Below are 22,753 nucleotides of genomic sequence, written 5' to 3' on the forward strand. Positions count from 1 at the left end.
TTGCGAGATGGCTCATCGAAACAGACCGAGTTGAAATTCACATGTAATATTCAAAAAGATTAGCATATAAATTTTTTTAGCAGTTATGAAAGTGTTGCAAGTGAGAAGTATTCAAACAACTTCTATACATTCATATTATTGTCTGTAAGACAATTCTCAGGCAATCAAGCAACACCGAGGAGAAATTAACAACGTACCGGAATACAGATGCAAGTGAACAGGCAGATGAAATGATCAAGGAGAGAGTTCCTGTACAGAGGTCAGACTTGGTTCCCATCCTTGAACGCGAATTGTTTTGGGGAGCGGAGGAACGAAAGGCTTCTTCAATTTAACACTCTTCCTTGATGAACGTTTCGAGTCTTTAGACCACCTCCCCTTGGAGACATAGAATTCTTTTGCAGATGAAACAGATTCATCTGAACCGTCTTTACCTGCATTCCAAGTAATGTTTACATCTGACATCTCATTTTTAACATGAGCATTACCTGAGGCTTTTCCCTTCTTCGTTTGTTTACGTTTCAATTTCCGAGCAGTAGTAGTTGGAATCATCAAATATTTGTGACCTGGCAACAAAGTCTCGTCCGGCCTTAACAAGGATTTCTGAGGATTTTTGAAAACTTCTGGCCTGGCAACACACATCCCGGGATATTTTTCCATCAATTGAGATACCGGAACTTCATGCGGATACAAATCCTCCCGTCCGCCTGCATGAACTATCCTCACATAAAAATCTCTTGACTGTGAGCGCAAGCTGAATGAGATGGAAGCTATTTCCAATTCTTCTTTCCTTTTCGATTTCTTATGAGAGTCTTGATTTTGACCTAGCAAGTTAACACAGGCCTTCAGCATATCTGAAAATTAAAAGCTGTCAGATCAGCAGGAAATGTGGCGAAAGTTGTGCCGGCTTCAGGTATTAACTGTTGTCAAGGTGGATATACTTCTCTTTTGTTTTGCATGGCCGGCTGATTCCAATATAGTATTCTCCCAAAAAACAAAAAAGATGAAACCAAGGCGTACAATTATAACATAGAATCAGCATAAATCTTCTTTTATTCTAACCACGAGAAATCCAAAGTAATCAGCATCAAAGAATATTAACCATTTGAGCAGGTAGAACATACTTCATCATCTTCACAATGAGCTGCTTCTGCGGCACATCCTTTAGTTGCTACCCTACTCCGATGAACCGGACAAATTTGGCAATACATAGCACAGTAGTATACCGTAGCCTAGCTTCAATATCTGCAGAACCATTCTGAACATCACTTTGTCGCACTTTAAAAGCATTCAGTTCCAGAGTGACTATCATCAAAGCTGATGTTATAAAGGGCTGACGGATCTCAGAAACCAGGCAGGCCTAGGTAGAAGACAGAAATATTTCGGTTCAAACACATAATAGGCCAGCCCTCGAAGAAAAGGACATATCCAGGTCGACTTAAAGTAGATCTGCAATATCAAGGAATGAAAGAACTGCTTCTTCATTTTGAAACTCCTCTGTGCTGAATGTTCTGAGTTCTGTAGCACATCCTTTCGCTACTATCATACTCCCATAGACCAGACGAAATTTGACGCTCCAGTTTCTTCAGCCTTCCACTGATCCAATTGTTATGAAGAACGAGACAGCCCTTTGTTTTACAGGCTTTTTTCACATTTTTTTTCTGCCATAGGTCTGAGTATGCACCATTAGGGAAGAGGTTTCTATCCAAGAAATGAACGGTCAGATTAGTTTCAGGTTCCACACATTTATCATCACCTAAGCGATTGGATCCACCTTCTCCACATAACATGTCATAGAAGCTTGGTTGCTCAGAGAGACTCGAAGTTGCCGCATGATTTACCACCTTCTCCATAGCAGCAATCGTTGAGCTATCAGATCTAGCGAAATAAAATCCAGAGTTCAAACGCCTAGGCAAGTTCACAGGTCCTGTAAGTAAATTACAGAAAATTTGAACGAGTTGCTCTAGCATTTCAATCTAATTAATTATACAGATGTAATGCATATTTCTATTTCTATATCACTGAAGAAATTAACTGCCCTGAGGTTAGAATATGACCTGTTTTTTTGTATTCGTCAGACTGTGCAACCAGAACAGCAGGACCGAAAAGAGAGAGCATTGGCAATGGGTTTGCAAACCAATACACATCTACGTCGCTTAGAAGCACATTGTACCCCAGCTTTAATATCTTCAGAACTAATCTGGACTTCACTTTTGTCACCCTTTGAAAGCATTCAGTTCCAAAATGACAATCATCAAAGCTAATATCACGTGGGGCGGATGGATCGAGGAAAACAGGCAGGCCCTAGCATGAAACAAAGATTTTTCAGTTTAGACGCATAAAGGCCATGTCGTCCGAGACATTGATCATCATATAAAGTCACTATATTTCCCAGAGGAAATTCTTAATTGCAATCAATTTTTCAAGAAGTTCTCAGATATTAATTGATTACCAATTATCATAATTCATAACATAGACAACTAGTTATTCAAATGTTCTTGTTCCTTTTTTTCAAGTGATACAGAACTCAAAAATATATGGCAATTAAGATAGGGGATGAAACTGATACTGAAAAGAAGCAGAAAGTATAGATGCAAAATTACCTGTAAGACTGAGAACTCATATGTTTCATGATCAAGGGCACAAATTAAGAAGTTAGTGACCCGGAGGCGTCGCAATCTGCACACCCAACTCATCAACATATCTTTATAGCTAAACCCAGCAACAGCAAGCACCACTATATTATTCTCATCTGCAGCTATCGAAAGCAGTGACTCTAAGGAAAATGGAAACTCGAGTGGTGCCAAGTGCTGTAACTGATCTTTCAGGGAGCAATTCAAAGTCTCATCTTGTGATTTAGTATTGTCAACACAAGCTATAGTTTTCATCTTAGTCCTAGAATACAAGACTCTTCTATTCAATAGGCTAGGTCTCTGATTCATTAAAATATCTTCTTTTGAGTCAACAAAGAGATATCTGCCATCACAGTTCACAAGTTTTACTAGGCTAGAATAATTGATTTCGCGGAAAAGTAATGATCCATATGCTGCACCAAGATGGGAATTGCCAGCATTTTCCCAACTTCTCTTTCTGGTATCGTCAAAACCGGACTCCTTCACTGACCGATCAGACCAGTTTCCATGATCTTTTAAATAAAAACACGTAATCGTCCTACTTGCATCAAACACAAACCTAAATTCAGACAACATAGCTTCATTGATAATCCAATGGTTATGAATCCCTTTCCCATACAAGAAAGGAGGCAGCACGCCGTCATGTAAAGGCACATTCTTTCCATTCCACGCCAACAACAATCTATCATCACAATGATTCGAGTTCAACAGCCCATTCTGCCCAAGAGTTTCCAGCAACTGATGCAATCAAAAGAAGATATCATATCAATTCACTTGTGTCAAACCGTCAAAATTCCGGTGTCTAATAGAAAAAGATTCCTCCATACCTCATGAGATGTCATCAATTTACCATCTTTTCTCAGCCAGTGTCTTCCATTGCCATCCAAATCAAACGGGAAGTAAGAAACATTACGCAATGAAGCAACTAAAAGCCAATCATGATCAAGTGTATAAGCATAATTCAAACTGGAAACAAAATCAGGCAGAAGAACTGTTTCTGAATCAACAAAAACTGATACATCCATTGCAAAATCTCTCGATCTTTCCAGCATTGAATGCAAGAACGGTACACCAAGAAACCTACACAAAATCAACACCCCAACAGAATAATTCAACAGAAATTAAAAGATTCTTAAACATTAAAGAACTAAATGTGGCAAAAACAAGAATAAACAGTTACGTGAAATCAACACTGGAATCAACCAGAACCCGCGAATCAAAGGCGGAGGCAAAGGAAACAGCAGAAGGGTGCTGAGTGAAAAGAACAACAGTAATTCGAGGCGATAAAGCGAGCCAAGAGCGAATAGCAAGGCTCTGTTTAACTCCAACTGAGTTGGGTGCTGAAAAGATTGTGATTTTCGGATTACGCGTATTGCTGTGATTGGTAAAGGGAGATTCTTGGATGTTGTTGATGATGAACGAAGGTAATTTCTGAGTAGTGTACATGGAGAGAGCAATGAGTATAAAACCATACAGCCAAATTGACCAAAGACCTACTCGAGTTACCTGTAATACAAGAAAACAAAAAAAATCAGCATGACATGAAAAAAACGTAACCACGAGATTGCTGTCCGGCGCTTATACCGTTAGATAAGTTCTCACCTTCATTTGATATTACAAAGTTGAGAAGAAGTGTTGAATAATGAAGAGAGATGGGTTTTATGTGACAAAATGAAAAAGTGTTTACTTTAACAGAAAATAGAGTGAAAGAATAACAAACTGAAAAGGCGGCCATTGTAGACTAATATGGTATTGGCATTTGGCAGTGTAGCACTAACATCAAGGAGAGAGAGGCGATGGATTCATGAGGCATGTGAGGTTATGCTTATATGGAGTTAATAACACGTCAGCTTTCCATTATTTTTTGCCGTTTTTTATATTTGAATAATCAAAACTTTGCCTCCTAACTTCCACCAATAAAGGTCAAATAGTTTGATTCAGCATTAGAAAAGCAATGTTCATGACGAAAACGACACCGTTTGATGGTTGTCTACATAGCTGCTTTTTCTTTGTTTTGGAGTTGGAGCGACACCATTTGGTGGATCTGTGTCGACTCAAACAGTAGTATTCTGACAGTACGGTATAAGATGGACAACTCTCAACAATTCACTGTAAGCCTGCAAATGGGATGAAACCTGAATTTTCGGAAACCGTAATGCCATATCTTGACCTCAACTCCTATCTGTGCATCCGAACATGACATTAACTTGTGCTGTAGGCAGCTCGATTTAAGCATAACTGATGCCAGGCTCGTAATATGGATTTCGCTTTTGGTAACTATGAAGAATTACACATCTTTTGCACGATCATCACTAAAAACATAAAGTGAATACAAAATTGCAGCTGCCTATTTAACACTTTTAGTCTGATCGCTAATGCGACGAAGCTTCCCTCCTTGCAATGGCCAAATCACACAACAGAATAACACTACAGCCTGCTGTTCTAACTGAGATCAATGTGCTATAATTATAACACTCACAAAGAAGTCGTTCATCTCAGTCAAAAATATTAACAAACTGACCCAGAAATCTTCGTTATTTTTTGAACGGGATTCTGAAACAAGGTTCCGCTGGATCAGTTTAACCTTCCTTAAGCATGCCGATAAATCAAAACTAATAAAACCACAAACACCTTCCTCCGCTGCGACAAAATATAGGCCATTTTCCCCTTGCTTATGCCGTAATGAAAAATGTAAAGGCGGGTACATCTTGAAGACCATCAGATCGGAAGTCCTTGCGCTCCTTGACCAGTATCATCCAAAGAATGTCCGGTAGACTCATCTATGCCGCCTTACAGGTGATTTGGACCTTGATTTCTTCTTCCTGTAGAAAATAATTACAGTTACTGAACAAGAGAACACTTCAAGTACAAAATTATGAAGCTTGGCGCTTTCACCTGGGAGCATGTGGGTGATCATGCCTGAGAAAACATTAATAAAATCTTAATCTTAGAGGCTGCATGCAACATACCTGGTGGACTCAAGAGAAGAGTAGGGAGAATGCCTGCGCTGAGAATGCTTGCTATGAGGTGACCGCGAAACTTGTCTAGAAATGAAAACACCCATCACACTTATTTGGTGAGTCAGACACAACTCAAGCAAAACATTTAGCCTTGTATTAGTCAAAACTTGATAAGATCTGTCCTGAACATAAACTTATTTGCTACTCGCAACATGAAAACTTAATCTACTTAATCAAACACCATTATGTATCCAAGTTTCTTAAATTCAGTTTAATCAAAGTGAAAATTAACCTAAAAAGAAGGTATCAACCTCTATTATACTTTATAAAAGATGAATCAGATGTGTATGATTTACAGAATATCCAGGATAGGTATCCATTTCTATCCATTATTTTGCAAATTTTATTTCAAGAACAGTTATAAGGGAAGAAGCAATCAGCAAGACTATACCTTGATCATTAAAACCTAGTAGCTTATGTTCAATTCTAAATATTCTTTCCAAAGAAAAATTATGTTGATAGAATTAACATTTCCTGTCTGTGTGTAGTTTGAAAGAACAGATACAATGTTAACATGAAAATAAATACGTAACGGATTGTAAGAGTGCCTTGCATTTCCCAAAGGCTTGCATAGTATAATGTCTTCAACAGGCCAATTTTGGTGACTGTATGCATGTAAAAGTCCATATGTTGACAGAAGGTTAGCCTATCTATGAAATTACTGACAGAAAGTAAACAGTATGAAAGAGAGATTCAGAAAAAGGGAACCTGCTCATGCAAGTTTACAGGGAGGAAAAAAAAGGAAAGTCAATCCATGTTCCAGAAAAGGTCATGCATCTCATAAACAAACTGAGGTCACTTGTGAAACAAACACTGACAAATCATGGAAATGAAGTATATGATGCAGGGAAAACAAAACAGATAGAAGTACAACAATGTTATGTTAAGAAATTCCACACTAGTACCACATGTTGGCTCATCCATGTGTCATAATGAGCGCCAAGTTTTCTAACAAAAGAGTCAAGTCCACTCCAACACCCAATAGTGTACAAAGTACAAACACCAGATCAAATGTACTCTCCCCCAAATCATAATTTCATTCCCATGACACAATACATTTCCACCCAACATATGTCTACTTTTTTCAGAAGGCAAAGCTTGCCATATGACTTCCAATGCAGACTACAGGAAATAGAGACAAACAAACAATATGGCAAGAATGATATCCAAATTTAGAAATTGAGTAGAACATGAAAGAGAATCAATTTAGTAATCGAGTGGAATGTAAATTAAGAAAACAAATTAGAAATTTAGTAGAATGTGAAACAAAAAGTATCAGAGCAATCTATTAGAATCAACCAACAAAAAACTTCACTCAAGCATTAAAGTTCATCAAAGCCTCCCATCAAAGCCACAAACAGTTATAAGAATGACAAAGAACTAGGTGGGAAATATATAAATAGTAACACAAGAGTTCAGTTAGACTTTGAATTTTTACTTGAGTCTCGCCCAAGACTTATATTGTTTGAAAAGAACGCTAACCTGTTAACAACGTTAACAGATAATTTGCATATTAAGATGACAACAGTTATAAGAATGACAAAGCACTAGGTGGGAAATATATAAATAGTAACACAAGAGTTCAGTTAGACTTTGAATTTTTACTTGGGTCTCGCCCAAGTAAACTTATATTGTTTGAAAAGAACGCTAACCTGTTAACAACGTTAACAGATAATTTGCATATTAAGATGACATAAGCAGTCATCAATTTAAGGTCTCATCTCAAGTCTTTGTTTTCCATGAGATGTCTTAACATCTCATTAGAATTTGACTTCTAATTCCAAGATAAATGAAAAATCTATTTAAGCGCCAAAAAAACTTATAAATGTACCTTCTTCTTGACCTGACAGGTGATGGTGATAAGTTCCGCCTTTTTGAATGCGTCTTTCTGCAGAACAGAAAAAAGAATGAACATATGCATAAAATCAAGAATAAAAATATGAAATAAATTAATAAACAATGTCTGAAAGAAGAACCTCTTAGAATCGTCTGATCCTTCATGACTCAATTCTCTGTCTTTGCTGTTTCTACTCCTACTGCTAGTTGAAGAGGAACGTCTTCTCTTGCGTCTGCTCGAGTCATTGGCAGATTTATGTCTTGCTCTATCTTCTTCCTTGTCCTTTGTCCGACCTGTTTTTCTATTGTCATCTTCTTTGGCATTTGATCTATGCAGTTTCTCTGACTCTTTCCTATCCTCCTCCATATTAAGATGGGATCTTTTCCTTGATTCAGATTCCATTGATTTTTCTCCAGTCCTACTGCTTCGCTCTTTCTTTTTCTCTTTTGAGCCATTTCGATCATCTTTCTTTTCCTTTCTTGAATGCACTTCATCTGATTTCTTACCATTTCTATCTCCTTTCTCATTTTCCCTGAACCCAAGCTCTGCATCCTTAATGTTTTCTCCAGAATAACTCTTTTTACTTTCATGTTCACTATCTTCGTTTAATTTCCTACGAGTTTCCCCATTTTGAGAGTCGTCCAGAACTTTTTTTGCAAGATTAGCTCTCAAACCAGACTCATTGATCGTGTGTTTAGACTCAACAAGGCTTGTTTTGCGTAAATCCGTCTCCAAATCTGTCTGCTTGCTGCTCTTTACAGGTTTTTCTGGTGAGCTGCCATTTTCAGCAACACCATGTGTAACTTTTGAAAATTCTGCAGAGCTGGATTGTTGAAGCACATCATTGTTCCTAACATTTGGCAAGCTGGAACTCTTGATTTCATCATCCTCTTCATCATCATCAGATGCATAAGTAGCTAGACCCAATACATTTCCAGGGGCACTGGAACTTGACTTTTCGCTGACATCTTCAGTCTCAGGCTCTTTGGGTTTAGCAGAAACTAGAACCTTAGCAGAAGTCTTGGGAATCAGGACTTCTGGAGGAGATGGAGACACCTTGTGATTTGCAGTGCTAGCATTGTGCTCTTCTGAAAACCCAAAATTCAAAATTGAGGATAAGTTCTAGAGAAGAAAGAGGTCAACATTTTATGTCTATCAACATAATTAGTAAAACAGCGACCTGAAATTACAGAACCAGCACCTTCAACCATAGGATTATCTTCATCAAGAACTTTTGATGCAATTTCATCAAAAAGCTCATCAGTAACCTATTCAAGAAACAAATAAGTTAAAACTGACATGGGATAGCAGTAAAAAGATGCCTACTAGATTAATGCGGCTAACCTTCAAAAGAACTTCAGTCAGAACACGTTTTATTTCTTGATTAAGGGCAGCAGATTTAGCAACTTCCTCATCAGCCTGCAGAGTAAAAGAAAAAGGACAATGAGAGTGGATATTTATTTCCCAAAAAAATGGCGAAGAACTAAATTAAATTTTTTACAGAAATTAAAAAGTCAAAAGAGGTCAATAGCTAACAAAACATCATTTGAACAAAATAAGCACCTCATCATCTTCTTCTTCTTCTTCATTCGACCTAGGAGAATCAACACTTCTGCTATCAGCTTGCTCACCCTTCCCATACAATCTATCAACACCTTCATCCTCTATGAATTTTGATTCCTCTTTAGCATGCTCTAAAGAAGACCGTGTGATAACAGATGCATTCTTAATTATTTCTTCTTTAAGCCAATTAGGCACAGGAGCCTGCCAAATTAGCAAACGGACTATTAAAAACTAATACAAATCTGCCCCCCTCACTCACCACATTCAAATGGAACTAATACTCATTGGTTAATTATTATAAACAATAAACCAGTATACACAGCTCACCTTTTTAGGGCGTTCGGCAATATTTGAAATCCCATAGGCATCGCTTAAGAAGCCTGCAGCAGGATGAAGTGAAGATCCAGGACCAAGACCATACGACAAACCCGCAGCTGGAATTGTTGATTGAAAATGTCCAGGATAGCTTCCAAATGGAGGCACAGTATGTCCTGAAATAGGGGGTGATAGGGCTGGCGAAAAATCATGCTGGAAAATGTAGCAAATATTAGTAAATTAATTTAGAAGTCCCCAAATAAATAAATAAAAAATCTAAACAGCCAAAATTAGTACCTGATGCCCTGATGGTACGGAAGAGATTGGAGGATAAGCAGATGGTGTGACAGGACCAAGGCCTCTTACATTTCCTGCTGAATCATGATGAGCAGGATAACTAGATTGCATAGGTGGATTTTGATCACAGGTGAAACCGGGGGCAAATTCTAAAGGCTGGTCACTAAGGTCAGTATTAGGATCAGCTCCCCGATTTCTGTATGCAAAGGGCTGTTCAGTCAAAAGTGATCCACCATGAGCAGGTAATGTTGGTGGCATATTACGTTGTCCTTCATATGTTGAGGATATGGGAAAAGGCAACGATTTATACAGCTGATCCTTTTGATCAATGGCCTCTTCTCTACCTGTCATATAGTCCAATAGAATATTTGAAAATTAAAAGTGAGACATCAAAATCTGAAGATGGATACTAGCTCATATTGATCATCAATAATCTCACTCTCAGTTGACAAGCAGGCAACACTTGATTTCATGTATGTCAAACTTCATATGTACAAAACGTAAATAAATGACTGTCAAAACATGATTTATCTGCAGTCTTATGCAGACCAACTTTTATCATTTTATTTTAGTTATCTTGTAACTAACCGAGCGGAAAGAATTTTTTTTTATGTTACTTAATATTACAATGTTAACAACAATTTCATCTTTCTTTCATCCCATAAAATAGCAATGAAATTTCAAAAAATAAAATAAAACAATGGTAACATATTCCATATAGAACAATCACGAGACTTCCAGAATTCAACCTCTTTGAAGCCATCAGAAATAACTTGCTCATTCAAGAGAATATAGAGATATGGATGGATAAGCTCCAGTATTATTTTTCTTTCTTTAAAATGACTCCATTGTATATATATTAGACAGCATTAAAAAAAGTTTGTCTATAAATTGGCAATTTTAACATAAAGTTAGGCATAATAATGTAGTTGTGCAAATAATTGTTATGAAGCAGGCAGATGGTCCATTGAAGTTCTAATCCAACTGCCTATTCCTACCAAAATGTTTTTACTATATCACATGTTCAATCAGCAAGGAATTTAAAATAAGAATAAAAATTTCATTTGAAAAAAAAATTGTTTCCCATTTGATTTAGCCCGGTCCTTGTGAACAGCCAGAGAACTGATTAGGAGAGAAGTCGAACAGCCAAACATAAATTATTAACTAAATAAATTAAACTACAATTTAAATAAACTTTCAAGAAGATCAAATCATATGTCAACACCATATTAATTTAAGCAAATCCTAGAAAATATCCATTTCGACAAAACTGAAAAGGTGTGACCTATGAAAGCATAAAATAGGAATATAAACAAGAGACACCCCACAATGGATTAAAAAGAGCATAAAGATTGTCCTACTCAATCAAATTGCAAAGTACACACAGACCAACTAGATCTGAATGACAATGCATCAGAAGTTCCATCCCTCAGAAATTTTGATTTACAGAATTCAACATAATCAGATTGGTGCAATCTATTGAAAATAGTGCACTCCATAAAATTAGTTCTTGAATACATGTTTCCACATGTAACTACAAGACACTTAATAAATCATTACCTGTAACAGAAGAATAACTAGAAGGTACCTCCTGCGGATGAACAGATGGACTTGCAGTTGTTGCTCCAGTTGACGTTCCACCTCCACTAGTGTAAGGCATGCGGCCATCAGGAACATTAGAAGATGGTCCAGACTGGAAAGATGCATTCTCCTGCAAATAAGATATCGAAGGCTGATGTGAAGGGGCTGCTGAAACTGGAAACTGCTGATACCCTTGTGTAGGATATTGTTGATGCTGGAAATCTTGATAATGAGAATCAGTGGGTTGCTGGTATTGTTCATGAAACCGACTTTGTTCGTCAGTTCTGGCAACTTGTGTAAATTGAGACTGCGCATATTGATCATCAGCTGGAACAGTTTGCGCTGCCCATGCTCTGGCTCTGGCAGCCCAATCCTCTGTATTGTTCTGGGCCGCCACTGCACACACACCCAAGTCATCATTTCAATGATTAATTCTAGAATAAGAGCTGCCTATGAGAAAATTATGTTTCCATTTCGAGCTTATATCTAAACTTAGGTCAAAAAAGCAAGCAATAGGATTACATTAACATAAAATGACCTGCCTGATCTTCATCATTTATTGCATAAATATGTGATTTCATTAAGAAAAGAGCCACTAACCTTGATAATCCCAGCCTGGGTGCTGCTGCTGCGGCGGCGGGTGGCCCCAATTAGAGTTACCCCATTCCTGTAAAACGGCAGCGTATCAAAAGCATTGAAACTGAGAAATGCAAGCATATGCTAAGTGTGCAAGTAACCACAGTACATGTGTAATTACCTGACTGGCCGGAGGATAAGCTTGAGAAGGATGGGAATAAGGAGGCGGTGGAGGAGGGAACTGGTGATGGGAAGGATGTTGATGTTGATGCGGAGGTGGAGGTGGTGGCTGATGATAAGCAGGCTGATGACTCTGAGGAGGCGGAGGAGGAGGTGGCACTCCCGCCCATTGCTGAGGCGGAGGAGACGGAGAATGAGAAGGCTGAGCTGGTGGTGGAGGGGGATAATATTGGAATTGATTGGAGTAATATGAGGGTTGTGGAGGGACTGGTGGTCTTGGCTGCTGCTGCTGGTGGTGGCCGTGAAGATAGTGGTGGTGAGGATCCGGTGGCGGCACCGGTGGCGGTGGTCTCATGTACGGATTATGTTGCTGTTGTTGAAATCCGTCCATTTAGGTTTTTGATTTTTTAATTTTGAAGAATAAGGGTTTGGGCTACTGAAAGATTAAACAGGGGAGACTGATTAACAAGAAGAGAAGAGGATGCATGCTAATGTTTATGCAGCCTGCATCAGCTGATTATTTTTTCTGGAAAAGATCATCTAATGGGCCTCATGTAAGGGCTCAATCCATTTTGAGCTTTAGTTAACATTCACTTCAAACTGAACTGAGTAAACTTATTTAAAATAAAAATATTTAAATTAAACTGACCAATTTTATAAATTTTGCATTATTTTAGATTAAACTAAATTAAATTAGTTAGTTTAAATTAATTTTTTAGTTTAATTTGGTTTGATTTTTTTAATTTAGTTTATACCAAACCGAACTAAAATGTAAAATACAACATTTATAATTTCGGATGTAATTGAAATTATCAACTTGATTCCGTTATGCATAACCCTACATAGGTGATCAGCCAAGTCTGTGATTATACATAATTGATCATCATAATAATAATGGGAAATTCAATGGTTACTTTATTTTTAGTGTATTTTATCTTTTTAACCATTTAATAAAAATGATTGTTATTCAAAATAAACAATGATTAATGGTCAAAATAATATTGATCTTATTAACAATAATATAGCCCTGAAAGAAATAATAATTTTTAGTATTGTAGGATCAGAGTCCTGAAAAGTTTGACACTAACTAACTTAATTTAGCTGGAACAAGAAAAAAACTGTTGAGTTGAGTCTGTACTATACTAAAGTAATTAACAAAATAAAAAATTGAATTTAATTAGAAAATACAGCATTAGGAATTAAAGATTCCACCTAAGAGGGTTTTAGTTACTCCTTTGTGAATTTTACTAATACAATGACAATTGTTACAATTGTTATTTAGTTCTTATAATCGCTGCTCGAGTTCTTATAATCGCTGCTCGAGTTCTTATAATCGCTGCTCGAGTTCTTATAGTCAATTGTAGTTTGTGATGAACATATAAATATAAATTACAGAACTCACTATACCATGCTGTCATGGTGATTCTCCACTTTATAGATGTTGTAAGCATCTGGTTTCTTTGACATAAATGCTTATGTTTTGCGGCAATTGAGAAATCAAAAGTTGCTTCTGTAGTTATATTATGTCAGATATCTCGTTCCAATTCGTAATTTTGATGATTGGATAGGTTAGATGTTGATGGATTCCCTGAGCCACGAAAACGTAAGTGACGAAATGCAATAAGATCATACCACGGCATCAGCTTGTCGTCTTGTTAATCGTGCATAAAGGCCATCTTGATCAAGAAGGTCTCTGTGACTGCCCATCTGTTTTGTTAGAAGTAGAAAGTTAAGTTATTCCTTAGGAGTAACTTTTTTATTCCATGCGAACCAAACAACTATTGCTTTGATATGCATAAAATAGAGCAACAATGTAATGCATTGACCACAATTTAAGATGGAGTTTTATTAGAGTTCCCATAAAAATGTCAAGAACACCAACCTCAACTATTTGACCATTACTCATAACCACTATTCTGTCAGCAGCTTGTATTGTTGAAAGCCTGCAGAGAGTGGAGAAGAAAATCAAACTTCAACCCACGCAAAAAAAACTCGGAGGGAAAAATGGACCTACCTGTGTGCAATTACTATGACAGTTCTCTTTGTCGCCGAGTCACTTGTAACAGCCCGAAGGACACCCTAGGGAAGGTTGCAAATGATTCATCAAAAGCTGAAAGACAGCAAGCCATAAAGAAATTCGAAATTGCATGTATCACTATAAGTATGACAGTAGGTAAATATTTGCAGTAAGTAGATACCTTAACATTGTGCTCACTCTCTGCATCCAGCGCACTAGTAGCCTCATCGAGTATCAAAATGGTAGGGTCCCTGAGAATAGCCCGAGCAATGGCGATACGCTGCTTTTGACCCCCACTGAGCAAATCGTCATCAACCAATGTTTCGTAACCATTGGGCAGAGATGAAATGAAATCATGAGCATATGCCTGCTTAGCAGCCCACTCAATATCTTTCTGGTTTATATCTTGTGGACAACCATATCTAATATTTGAACTGATATCCATCCGAAAAAGTTTTGGTTCCTGTATAATATCTTACTTTTTAAAAAGAAAATTTGGTGACCATATAGAAGCCCATAAAATGATAAAGATTAATGAAGGACCTGTCCCACATATCCAATTCTTTCCCTCAACCACTTGATGTCCAACTCTTTAAGTGCGAAGCCATCAATTAAAATCTGCATGGTATAGTAATAACTGCTTAGATTCAATAACACACTCTCCACAAGAAGAGCCATTAATAAACAGTTACAATCAGATTAACAGGTACCGATTTTAAAGTCCAGAAACTGAATATTTGAGATGAGATGGGAAGGAATGAAAATCATGAACAAACTATTGTCGAGAACAAGCATAATAACCTTGATTTAAAACCCTGACGAAAGGGAAAGTAGTAAGGAACTAAGTATCGTTTAAGAGTTAATGTTAATTAATAAATCTACCTTAGGTAGTTGATTGAAATTATCATTAACCTCTTAACCCTGGAAAGAGAAAGCAAAGAACTGCAAATGCTTATAATGCTCAGTAACTGCCATTTAGCAACTACAAAAACATCGCCTAGAGGTACTAAACACTGTTCTAACTTGATTACTCACCCATAAAGCACAAACTCCTTCCATCAGAGTCATCGCTTCTAAGTTATTAAAGGTCCAATTAATGTTGTAAGTATTACCTGACCATTTGATGGCTCATACAAACGGAGCAAGAGATTTACCAATGTGCTCTTCCCACTTCCACTGAGTCCCACCTAACAAAGTTAAAGAACAGAAAGTAATTTCTACTGGTCACCTTAGAAGCATGACGTGGTATAATAAAATTAACACACTTACAATTGCAACTACTTCACCTGGATGCACTGAAAGGTTTACATGTTGCAGTACAGGTACCTGTCCCAATACGAAATTTCAATTGGAGTACAAATTTCAGGAAAGCGAAAGCAGAATAGTAACATTTGCACAAAAAGCAATCCAGGATTCACTGCCTGTTTCTATCTCAATACCCCCCGAATGTTGTAATACGGAAAAGCATTCTGCACCTTAACAGAGTGTTCACTGGGACAGGGGACAGAAAAGTACTGCTGCATGCGTGCTGACATTTATTGGTGCATGGCTATTGGAAGTTTGAAACTCCTTCCAAAGGTAGCATAAGAGGCTAAATTTGGAGAAGAAAAGGGGCGCTTTATGCTAAAGATGAGAATGATACCTCTTCCCGTGATGGATAATGAAAACTAATATTCACAAATTCTATATGTCCCGTCAGCCTCTGCAACTTCAATCCTGTAAAGCAGTTACACCGAAAATTTAAATAATTATGACTGGAAAGCTAAATTGAAGAAAAAGTATAAGTTCTTGAACACAAGCTGTAGGATGCCAAACTTTCCTTGGCTACAAAAAAAAAATTGGATAAACAAATTTGAGATTAGAAGTAGAAAAAATGGAAAGGACCAAACCTACTGATATGCAAAACCTACACAAATGCTAGTGGATTCTTTCTATGGCCCAATCTGTAAGAGTTAACTGTTGCCAATTATAGTCAATTCAGTTTTAAAGTAAGGTTCAAGAAGCCAACCAAATGCACAGTTGGAAAAACTCAGTACTCAAGACCGTCATAATATTTCAGCAGGCATTTGTTAGGAACAGACATCAACAGATGCGATGTCTTCAAAGTTTTAGTTCTGTGATATGGAAAACCAGACAAAATCTACAAGACATGATCAGGCCTGTAGATTTTGATGCTGCAATCTTTAGATTAATCCACAAAACAAAGAAAGCATAACAGGGACTTGCTCAAAGGAAAAAAAAATCATCTAAGACATGTTTTGAAGTTAGCAAATTGCTTGCCTTTCGATAGGAATTGGTCATTTGGCAAGAGATCCATCAACTGGAAGACCTTTTCACTTGCCCCAACAGATTGCATTAGAGATGATAAATTATCGCCTACCCACCATGTAGAGTATATCAGCCATTCACTGTATAATATAAACTTTGTCAGTTGCTCCACTGTAATATGACCAGCCAGAATAAACATTCCTCCTACTAGAACAGCAATAATCTGCAGAAACACATTATGCCATTATAAGCAAAAAGCAAGACCCGAGAGGCATTAAGCTTTAACTTGACTCAATAAATCTATTTTTTTCTTATGTTCAGAATAATATAAACAAAAGTATATATTCATAAGTTAAACCGAGTTAAAGCTGAAAAAGTTGAGCATTTGTGAAGTTACAAAAATGCCATTGACTCGCTAAATCAAAAGGGAATGCTTCACGAGATGTCAAAAAGGACTGAAGGATTGTAGAAAAAGTTTATCATCTGCTCTGCTCTTCATTAGTATCTACAACCTAAGACTACAAGTAAGGCAGCACAGATCAGGTTGAATGGGACCAAACCAAACAAATAACCTGCAGAATAGAACTAACTGCCTGCAATCAAGTGAAGTATGCCTCTACTAAGATGCTCCAAAAAGCATCAAGTCAGGACAGAACGTCCAGTGGCATAAAATCTGTTTGGAAAATCCATCACTAAAAAATTTCACAGGCTAGCAAATGTAAGGACACCAAAACCAACTTCTTACATCAATGAAAGGTAAAAGCAAAACAGCCAAACATTTTAACAATATAAAAAGCTGGACCTGAGTTGAGTGATAAAGCATGTTGAAGCTCAAATTCCAAAATCCATAGGCTGCACTTTGCCTCAAGCTTATATCAGCCAATTTGTCCAGCCATAGCTTATACCTTTACGAACAGAAAATATACACATCATGTAAGGCTATTGGTATATGCTTGAATCTTATTATAGTTTGTTTTCCACAGAAAAACTGGTTAGTTGTATGTTCCATTGAATTTTATATTCCCAAAAACATTCACCTTTCAAGTTCTAGCTTTTCTGTTCCATAAATACGAACTGTTCTCATCAAAGACAACGTCTCTTGTGCCACCTACAAAAAACTAACTTGTGCTGAGCTTTTAATCATTGATTGAAAAAACTATTTTTCCCACAACTTAGAGATGAGAAAACATATTCTACTTGATTAGCAGAAGCAGTGAATTCTTGAACTAACTTTGCTGCCTTCTTCTGGTACCTAACAAATAAAACATAGAGAGTAAGTACAGGCATTCTGAAAATAAGTTCACAAATAGACAAGAAGCAAATTGCATGTGATAGTTTGCCTTACAGCACTAAAGTTTAAATCTGTGCGTGTGCAATTGAAATCCGATATCTTCTGTAAATCTAAAAGTTGAAATGTGCTTCTTCTTTTTTCCAGATATTAAACTATATTTTCCTTGAAATGAAAACTTTAGCACATACATAGTCATTTATTTATTGCCATTTACTGAATATCAGTTGCACAAAATCACAGTCAGCTATTGCCTATAAGCACAAAACAAACATCCCGATATGCATAAAACTCAATTATGATACTGGTAGATCTTACATGCCATATATCACCATGACAGCTGCTAAAGTTGAGCATATCACCAAGGTGCATAAACCAAGTGGCCAAGACAAAATTAGCAAGTAGATCAAAGCACCTGTACCCTAGAACAGAGGCACAAAACAAGATGATAAGTTCTCATATTACAATTACACCGAGTTTCAGTTGATTATTATATGTATCAACAAATAACCTGTACGGCATTGCGTAGTATCAAATTAAGATCATTTCCAATAACCCGAGAAACTTGCTGACAATCTGAACCAAGCCTACTTGTCAAATCACCAACTGTTTCATCGTCAAAAAATGATATATCCTACAACAGATGGATGTATCACCAATGAAAAACATAATCCAATACATAACTGTATCATGGCAACTATGGCTTGCAAAAACATATTTGATGACTTTCTATATCAGACAGAAAAAGATAACCTGAAGAAGAAGAGCAGAATATAGCGTTTCCCTCATCCTTTTGACCTAATATTACAAAACAAACAAGTCAACACAGCAAAATGCCAATTCACCTGCATTTTTTCATATAACAAAAAAATACCAATGTTTACAATCTACATTGCAAATAGAGCAGAAAAAAAAAACTCACAAGGATCATGTTTGCAACGCCGAAAAAGCAACCTCTTAGACCACTGACATATCAAGTCAACAAATTACAACATCAGTATGTACAGCAGGAACAAAAACTGCTTTTAATTCGACATTATCAGCCAGAAAACGAGTTAATTAGAGAACAACAGATAACAAAATAATCTCGATTCGTTTTAACAATAACTGGGCGGAATTGAAAAATAGGAGTTGACATTAACTTCTTTTAATTAATCCTGCATACAAACAATCAACTTATTTTTAGTAAGAAAGGGAACATTGACCATACAACATCTTAACCTGCTAATTCCAGCTACAACACATAGCAAGACCAGCAGCCGAACATTTCCATGAAACACTGCAATTTGACTACTCTGAGCAGAGAATATCGACGCTGTCAAGAAATGCGGTATCGAAATCTCCGAAACCTGAGCCAAATACAGAAATCAAACACCTCAGATTGATAAAACAAACAATTAAAATCACTTGCAAGTAAAATAATATTAGAATTTAACTTACAGCAGCAACAATTAGAGAGGAAAAAGCGAGGAAAATAACCCAACGATCATGAGCAACTAATTGCCACATACGGCCAAGAGCTTTCCAAATAGTAACAGGCTCAGCTAAATATTTGATTTCCACATCTTCAGAGAAACTCCACCAATTTCCGCCCGGTAATATCGACGGAAGAAACTCGAAAAACTCGCGAATTCTCCCGTGTAACTCGTAATTCTCTCCTCTTTCCTCTTCTTCTCCTTCAATCGGGTTAATATTATCCGCTATCGGATATCCGTTAGCTAACGAAGCACATTGTAAAACACCAAAACGACGTAGTTTAGGGAATTTAGAAGGAGAAGCACAGAATCTGAGTCTTCTAGCGTTGACAGTTGACAGTTTTCTGAGAGACGATTCTTGTTGTTTGTAACTCAGTGAGTTGGAAAATCGAGGATTTGAATTACACAGTAGCATCGCCATTTTTCAATTCTTTCAACTGTTTAGATGCATACCAAAAATCAAAAATACCAAATTTTTAGAATTATTTTTGGCTCTGGTCTGGTTGTTGTGGTGCAGAAGAAATGAGAAAATCTGTTCATTCATGTCAATTTCGCAAGAAAATGTTACTCAAAACGGTATCGTTTTCACTGTCGGAAAACTGTAGCAGTGACGTGTTTGACACGAGTGCATGAATAAACGTTCGGCTTTTCTGTGAGGCTGCAACACGCGCCACGTTTACATTCTTGTAGACAGATATAGCCCCGTTAGTTACTTAATCAGTTTCGGGTAAATTAAGGGTACTTTAGTCATTTTAAGTATAGAAACCCGCTAAAATATCTTCCATACAAAGAGTGCTGTTTCAGTTAAAAGAATTTCATATCTCAGATTTTTCTTCACCGGCGGCGACACTCCATGGCGGTGATTGTTGGAAATTCAGCGGTGTTACTAGACGTGGTTTTACCATGGACGGTGATTCTAGACCGGAAAGCTCGACCGGTACCAATCGACGTCGTTTTGAATCTTCAAAAGAGAGATCAACATCTTCATTATCACACACCATACTCTGCTAAGAGCTTCGAATCGGACGGAGCAGGAGAAGGAAGGAGCCAGCGAGTAGTAGCAGTTAGAGGAAAAGCAAATTCAAAGAAGAACGGTGTGGATTTCGACAGCGATGAAGAGAACGGAGAAGAGGAACCGTACGATTGGGAGAAGGAAATGAGAACGCGAGTGAAGGAGATCGAAGAGATGAAAGAGTTGGAGAAGAAGGCCGAGGAATTACAAAATAAAGCCGACGAGGAAACTGAGAGGGATGAGGATAAAGAAGAATCTGAAGAAGAGAAAAAAACCAGAGTTCGAAAAGAGCTTGAGAAGGTTTATTTTCATAATTACATACTCAATAAATTTGATTCTGGTTGAATTATGGATGATTATGATGTTACAGGTAGCTAGAGAACAAGCTGAGAGACGAGAAACAGCGCAACTAATGTTTGAATTAGGGCAAAAAGCGTATGGAAGAGGAACGTACGCAAGAGCAATTGAATTTCTTGAAGCTGCTCTTACTATTATTCCTAGGTCTACATTGTTTGGTGGTGAGGTTGGATTTCTAATTTTCTACTAATTTCTTGAAGTAATTTTGTATTATTATTTTATAGTTTTACCTTATTAGATTGGTTTGGTTTTGATTTATGTTCATGTGGTTGATTTGATTAGATTCAAATATGGTTGGCTATGGCGTATGAGGCGAATAAGCGTCATAAAGATTGTATTGCTCTTTACCGGCAGTTGGAAAGGAATCATCCTAGTATAAGTATTCGACGCCAAGCTGCTGATCTTCGTTATATTTTGCAAGCTCCGAAGCTTAAGATTTCCCAAGAAGAGATGGTTACCATTCCTTTGATTGGTTCTCCTTATGACAGGTACGTTTCGGCTTTTTTGGTTCAATTGTGTGAACTATGATGATTGAATGTAATTAACGTGAAATTTTATGAAGATGAATGTTGCAAAGAGCTTGATTGTTGCATTTTAGATGATGTTTTGTAAACCCATTTTATGATAATTCATTCATCTTGTTATTGCTTTCTACTAAATATGGCTTAAGAAAACTTTTGGTTTGTCTTATGTGTACTATGGTATGATAGATTAAGTTAAATATTCCAAGTAGGCAATTTCCTACTTTAAAGTTCCGAATATGAGCTAAAAATGAATAATTCTGCTTCTAGCTTTACGCTGGTGGTGGGAAACAAAGAACTCTTATTTATTCTCTTGTAAGTTGTAAATTCACTTCCATTGCCTATACATGTTTGCTCCAAACTCACATTCACATCCTTGTGCATTTATAACCAACACTAAAAAATGAGGGCGCGGTGTTCCATCGTAGCAAATATCTTTGTTGTTTGATTTACAGTCTTCTTGTGGGTTCTTGCCTAGTTAATTTATGTTCTCACTACGTGATTGCTTTGTTTCTTGACTCAGCCACGTCTTTATTCAACACTCAACAGCCTTAGGCCTATACTTGACCATGGATTGCTCTTTATTCTTTAGTTTTCAGCAACTATGTTTCCATTTGCCTGTCATTTTCATCTTTAGGGCTGCCTTGTATAGGAAGTTTGTTTTGTATATTGCAGCATTAGAATCTACCGACACTAGCATCAATTTTAAATTCATTGTTTTACTTATCTGCTGCTACTGACTTTGCTTAGATCGAAACCTCTCATTTTCATCCTTGAATGTCCTTGCAAATCGCTTATCGATATGCCTATAGCCTACCTTCAGATTGCCTACCATCAATTGAAATTTTGTACTGCGCTCTTTAATTTTTGTCTTCATGAATTGTGTTTTTCATGTCTGCCAAAGGATTTTTACTTGACTATTACTGATCTTACTCCTTTATGATTGAATCTAATTTAGAAATGGTAACACCGAAATGTAATTGTTGCAGCTATGCAACAACATGGACAGACAAATCTAAAGACAAGGATCAAACATTTAGCGGATCAACCACCAATCAAATTTCATCATCGAGAGATTATTTAGCCGACTTTCTGGTCTGGCGACCTCCTGCTGGGCTGGAGAAAAACACAGCTTTTTGGGTAGCTTTAACTCTATGGTTGGGGTTAGTAGGTGCTGCCCTTGTTCTCCAAAGTTAAATTGTATTAAAAACGTGTGTACCATATTGTTATAGTTGGCTGTAATTTGTTTATATTATTGTTTATATATTGTTCATGTATCACTGTGACATTGTTCTATGTATAAAGCTGAAGAAAATGTATTTCATTTGTTTAACATTAGCTACACCTCTATTTTTCAGTAATTTTCTTTTGTGTTGCTTTTTCCCTTTCCTTTCACAATATTCCTCTGAAAAATTATAAACAGGAGTAACCACTATGGAATTCAAATGAAGTGATCGTAGCAATTTTTTTAATAAATCTTCTAATTTTCAAAATTACGTGTGTTATTTATCACAAGATTTATTGCAAGAATACCTGTTAATATCTTCTAAATATTCCAACTATGTTCTTTGGCTTAACTAATTTCAATCTATAATATTTTTCGTATTTAATTTTGACATAAAAATTAAGAAAATAATTTATAAATTTTTACTAAGCTAATTCTATCTTGAAACTTGTTAGTATTTATGACTAATATTTTTATTTGTGTTATTGTATTCTTCTAATAAATTAATAAGGGTCAAATTTAGAATATAGTAATTAATATTCTTTTAACATTTTAAAATGACAAATATTATCGAGCAAAAATACTTTTTAA

At 36.7% G+C, this 22,753-nt stretch overlaps 4 protein-coding genes across 5 annotated transcripts; 1 reads left to right on the plus strand and 3 right to left on the minus strand.

The window, feature by feature from the left end:
* Positions 1-30: 30 nt before the first annotated feature.
* LOC126654648 (uncharacterized) lies at positions 31-849 on the minus strand. Its single transcript, XM_050348582.1, has one exon. The coding sequence runs from the start codon at positions 847-849 to the stop codon at positions 235-237; it is 615 nt and encodes a 204-aa protein (XP_050204539.1). The 3' UTR covers positions 31-234.
* Positions 31-12,484, minus strand: LOC126657299 (uncharacterized). Its single transcript, XM_056103829.1, has 20 exons — positions 12,001-12,484; positions 11,844-11,910; positions 11,223-11,639; positions 9,663-10,006; positions 9,378-9,578; positions 9,051-9,251; positions 8,832-8,906; positions 8,668-8,755; positions 7,627-8,575; positions 7,482-7,538; positions 5,581-5,674; positions 5,438-5,452; positions 5,152-5,301; positions 4,987-5,076; positions 4,691-4,765; positions 3,811-4,136; positions 3,458-3,710; positions 2,601-3,368; positions 2,055-2,301; positions 31-1,924 (listed from the first exon to the last, which is right to left on the minus strand). The coding sequence occupies exons 1-20, from the start codon at positions 12,388-12,390 to the stop codon at positions 1,479-1,481; spliced, it is 5,253 nt and encodes a 1,750-aa protein (XP_055959804.1). The 5' UTR covers positions 12,391-12,484; the 3' UTR covers positions 31-1,478.
* A 666-nt stretch (positions 12,485-13,150) lies between these two features.
* LOC126655578 (ABC transporter B family member 26, chloroplastic) lies at positions 13,151-19,576 on the minus strand. Of its 2 annotated transcripts, XM_050349809.2 has the most exons (18): positions 19,013-19,576; positions 18,794-18,921; positions 18,495-18,537; positions 18,326-18,370; positions 18,084-18,206; positions 17,891-17,994; positions 17,482-17,536; positions 17,322-17,392; positions 17,087-17,189; positions 16,297-16,507; positions 15,659-15,732; positions 15,286-15,342; positions 15,129-15,203; positions 14,560-14,634; positions 14,198-14,479; positions 14,014-14,078; positions 13,882-13,942; positions 13,151-13,706 (listed from the first exon to the last, which is right to left on the minus strand). In XM_050349809.2, exons 1-18 carry the CDS (start codon positions 19,466-19,468, stop codon positions 13,626-13,628), a joined length of 2,109 nt encoding a protein of 702 aa, XP_050205766.1. In that variant the 5' UTR covers positions 19,469-19,576; the 3' UTR covers positions 13,151-13,625. The 2 variants fall into 2 exon arrangements, with proteins under 2 accessions (XP_050205766.1, XP_050205767.1); XM_050349810.2 differs by lacking the exon at positions 19,013-19,576 and having other exon boundaries at positions 18,783-18,832.
* Positions 19,577-19,853: 277 nt separating this feature from the next.
* On the plus strand, positions 19,854-22,275 carry LOC126656206 (uncharacterized). The gene is made up of 4 exons (XM_050350721.1): positions 19,854-20,359; positions 20,430-20,582; positions 20,699-20,904; positions 21,927-22,275. Exons 1-4 carry the CDS (start codon positions 19,901-19,903, stop codon positions 22,132-22,134), a joined length of 1,026 nt encoding a protein of 341 aa, XP_050206678.1. The 5' UTR covers positions 19,854-19,900; the 3' UTR covers positions 22,135-22,275.
* Positions 22,276-22,753: the final 478 nt, after the last annotated feature.

The sequence above is a fragment of the Mercurialis annua genome, linkage group LG7 (assembly GCF_937616625.2).
Source record: "Mercurialis annua linkage group LG7, ddMerAnnu1.2, whole genome shotgun sequence".
NCBI classification, from domain to species: Eukaryota; Viridiplantae; Streptophyta; class Magnoliopsida; order Malpighiales; family Euphorbiaceae; genus Mercurialis; species Mercurialis annua.

Coding starts and splice junctions, on each gene's coding strand:
- LOC126654648 (XM_050348582.1), bottom strand. CDS start 849: ATGCTGAAGGCCTGTGTTAACTTGCTAGGTCAAAATCAAGACTCTCAT.
- LOC126657299 (XM_056103829.1), bottom strand. CDS start 12,390: ATGGACGGATTTCAACAACAGCAACATAATCCGTACATGAGACCACCG. Junction 4,766..4,986: donor TTAGCGATCAGACTAAAAGT/GTTAAATAGGCA, acceptor CCGAAAATTCAG/GTTTCATCCCATTTGCAGGC. Junction 2,302..2,600: donor ATGAGTTCTCAGTCTTACAG/GTAATTTTGCAT, acceptor GTTTCATGCTAG/GGCCTGCCTGTTTTCCTCGA.
- LOC126655578 (XM_050349809.2), bottom strand. CDS start 19,468: ATGGCGATGCTACTGTGTAATTCAAATCCTCGATTTTCCAACTCACTG. Junction 15,733..16,296: donor TGACCAATTCCTATCGAAAG/GCAAGCAATTTG, acceptor ACTGCTTTACAG/GATTGAAGTTGCAGAGGCTG. Junction 14,635..15,128: donor ATGAGCCATCAAATGGTCAG/GTAATACTTACA, acceptor TATACCATGCAG/ATTTTAATTGATGGCTTCGC.
- LOC126656206 (XM_050350721.1), top strand. CDS start 19,901: ATGGCGGTGATTGTTGGAAATTCAGCGGTGTTACTAGACGTGGTTTTA. Junction 20,583..20,698: donor CTACATTGTTTGGTGGTGAG/GTTGGATTTCTA, acceptor TGATTTGATTAG/ATTCAAATATGGTTGGCTAT. Junction 20,905..21,926: donor ATTGGTTCTCCTTATGACAG/GTACGTTTCGGC, acceptor TAATTGTTGCAG/CTATGCAACAACATGGACAG.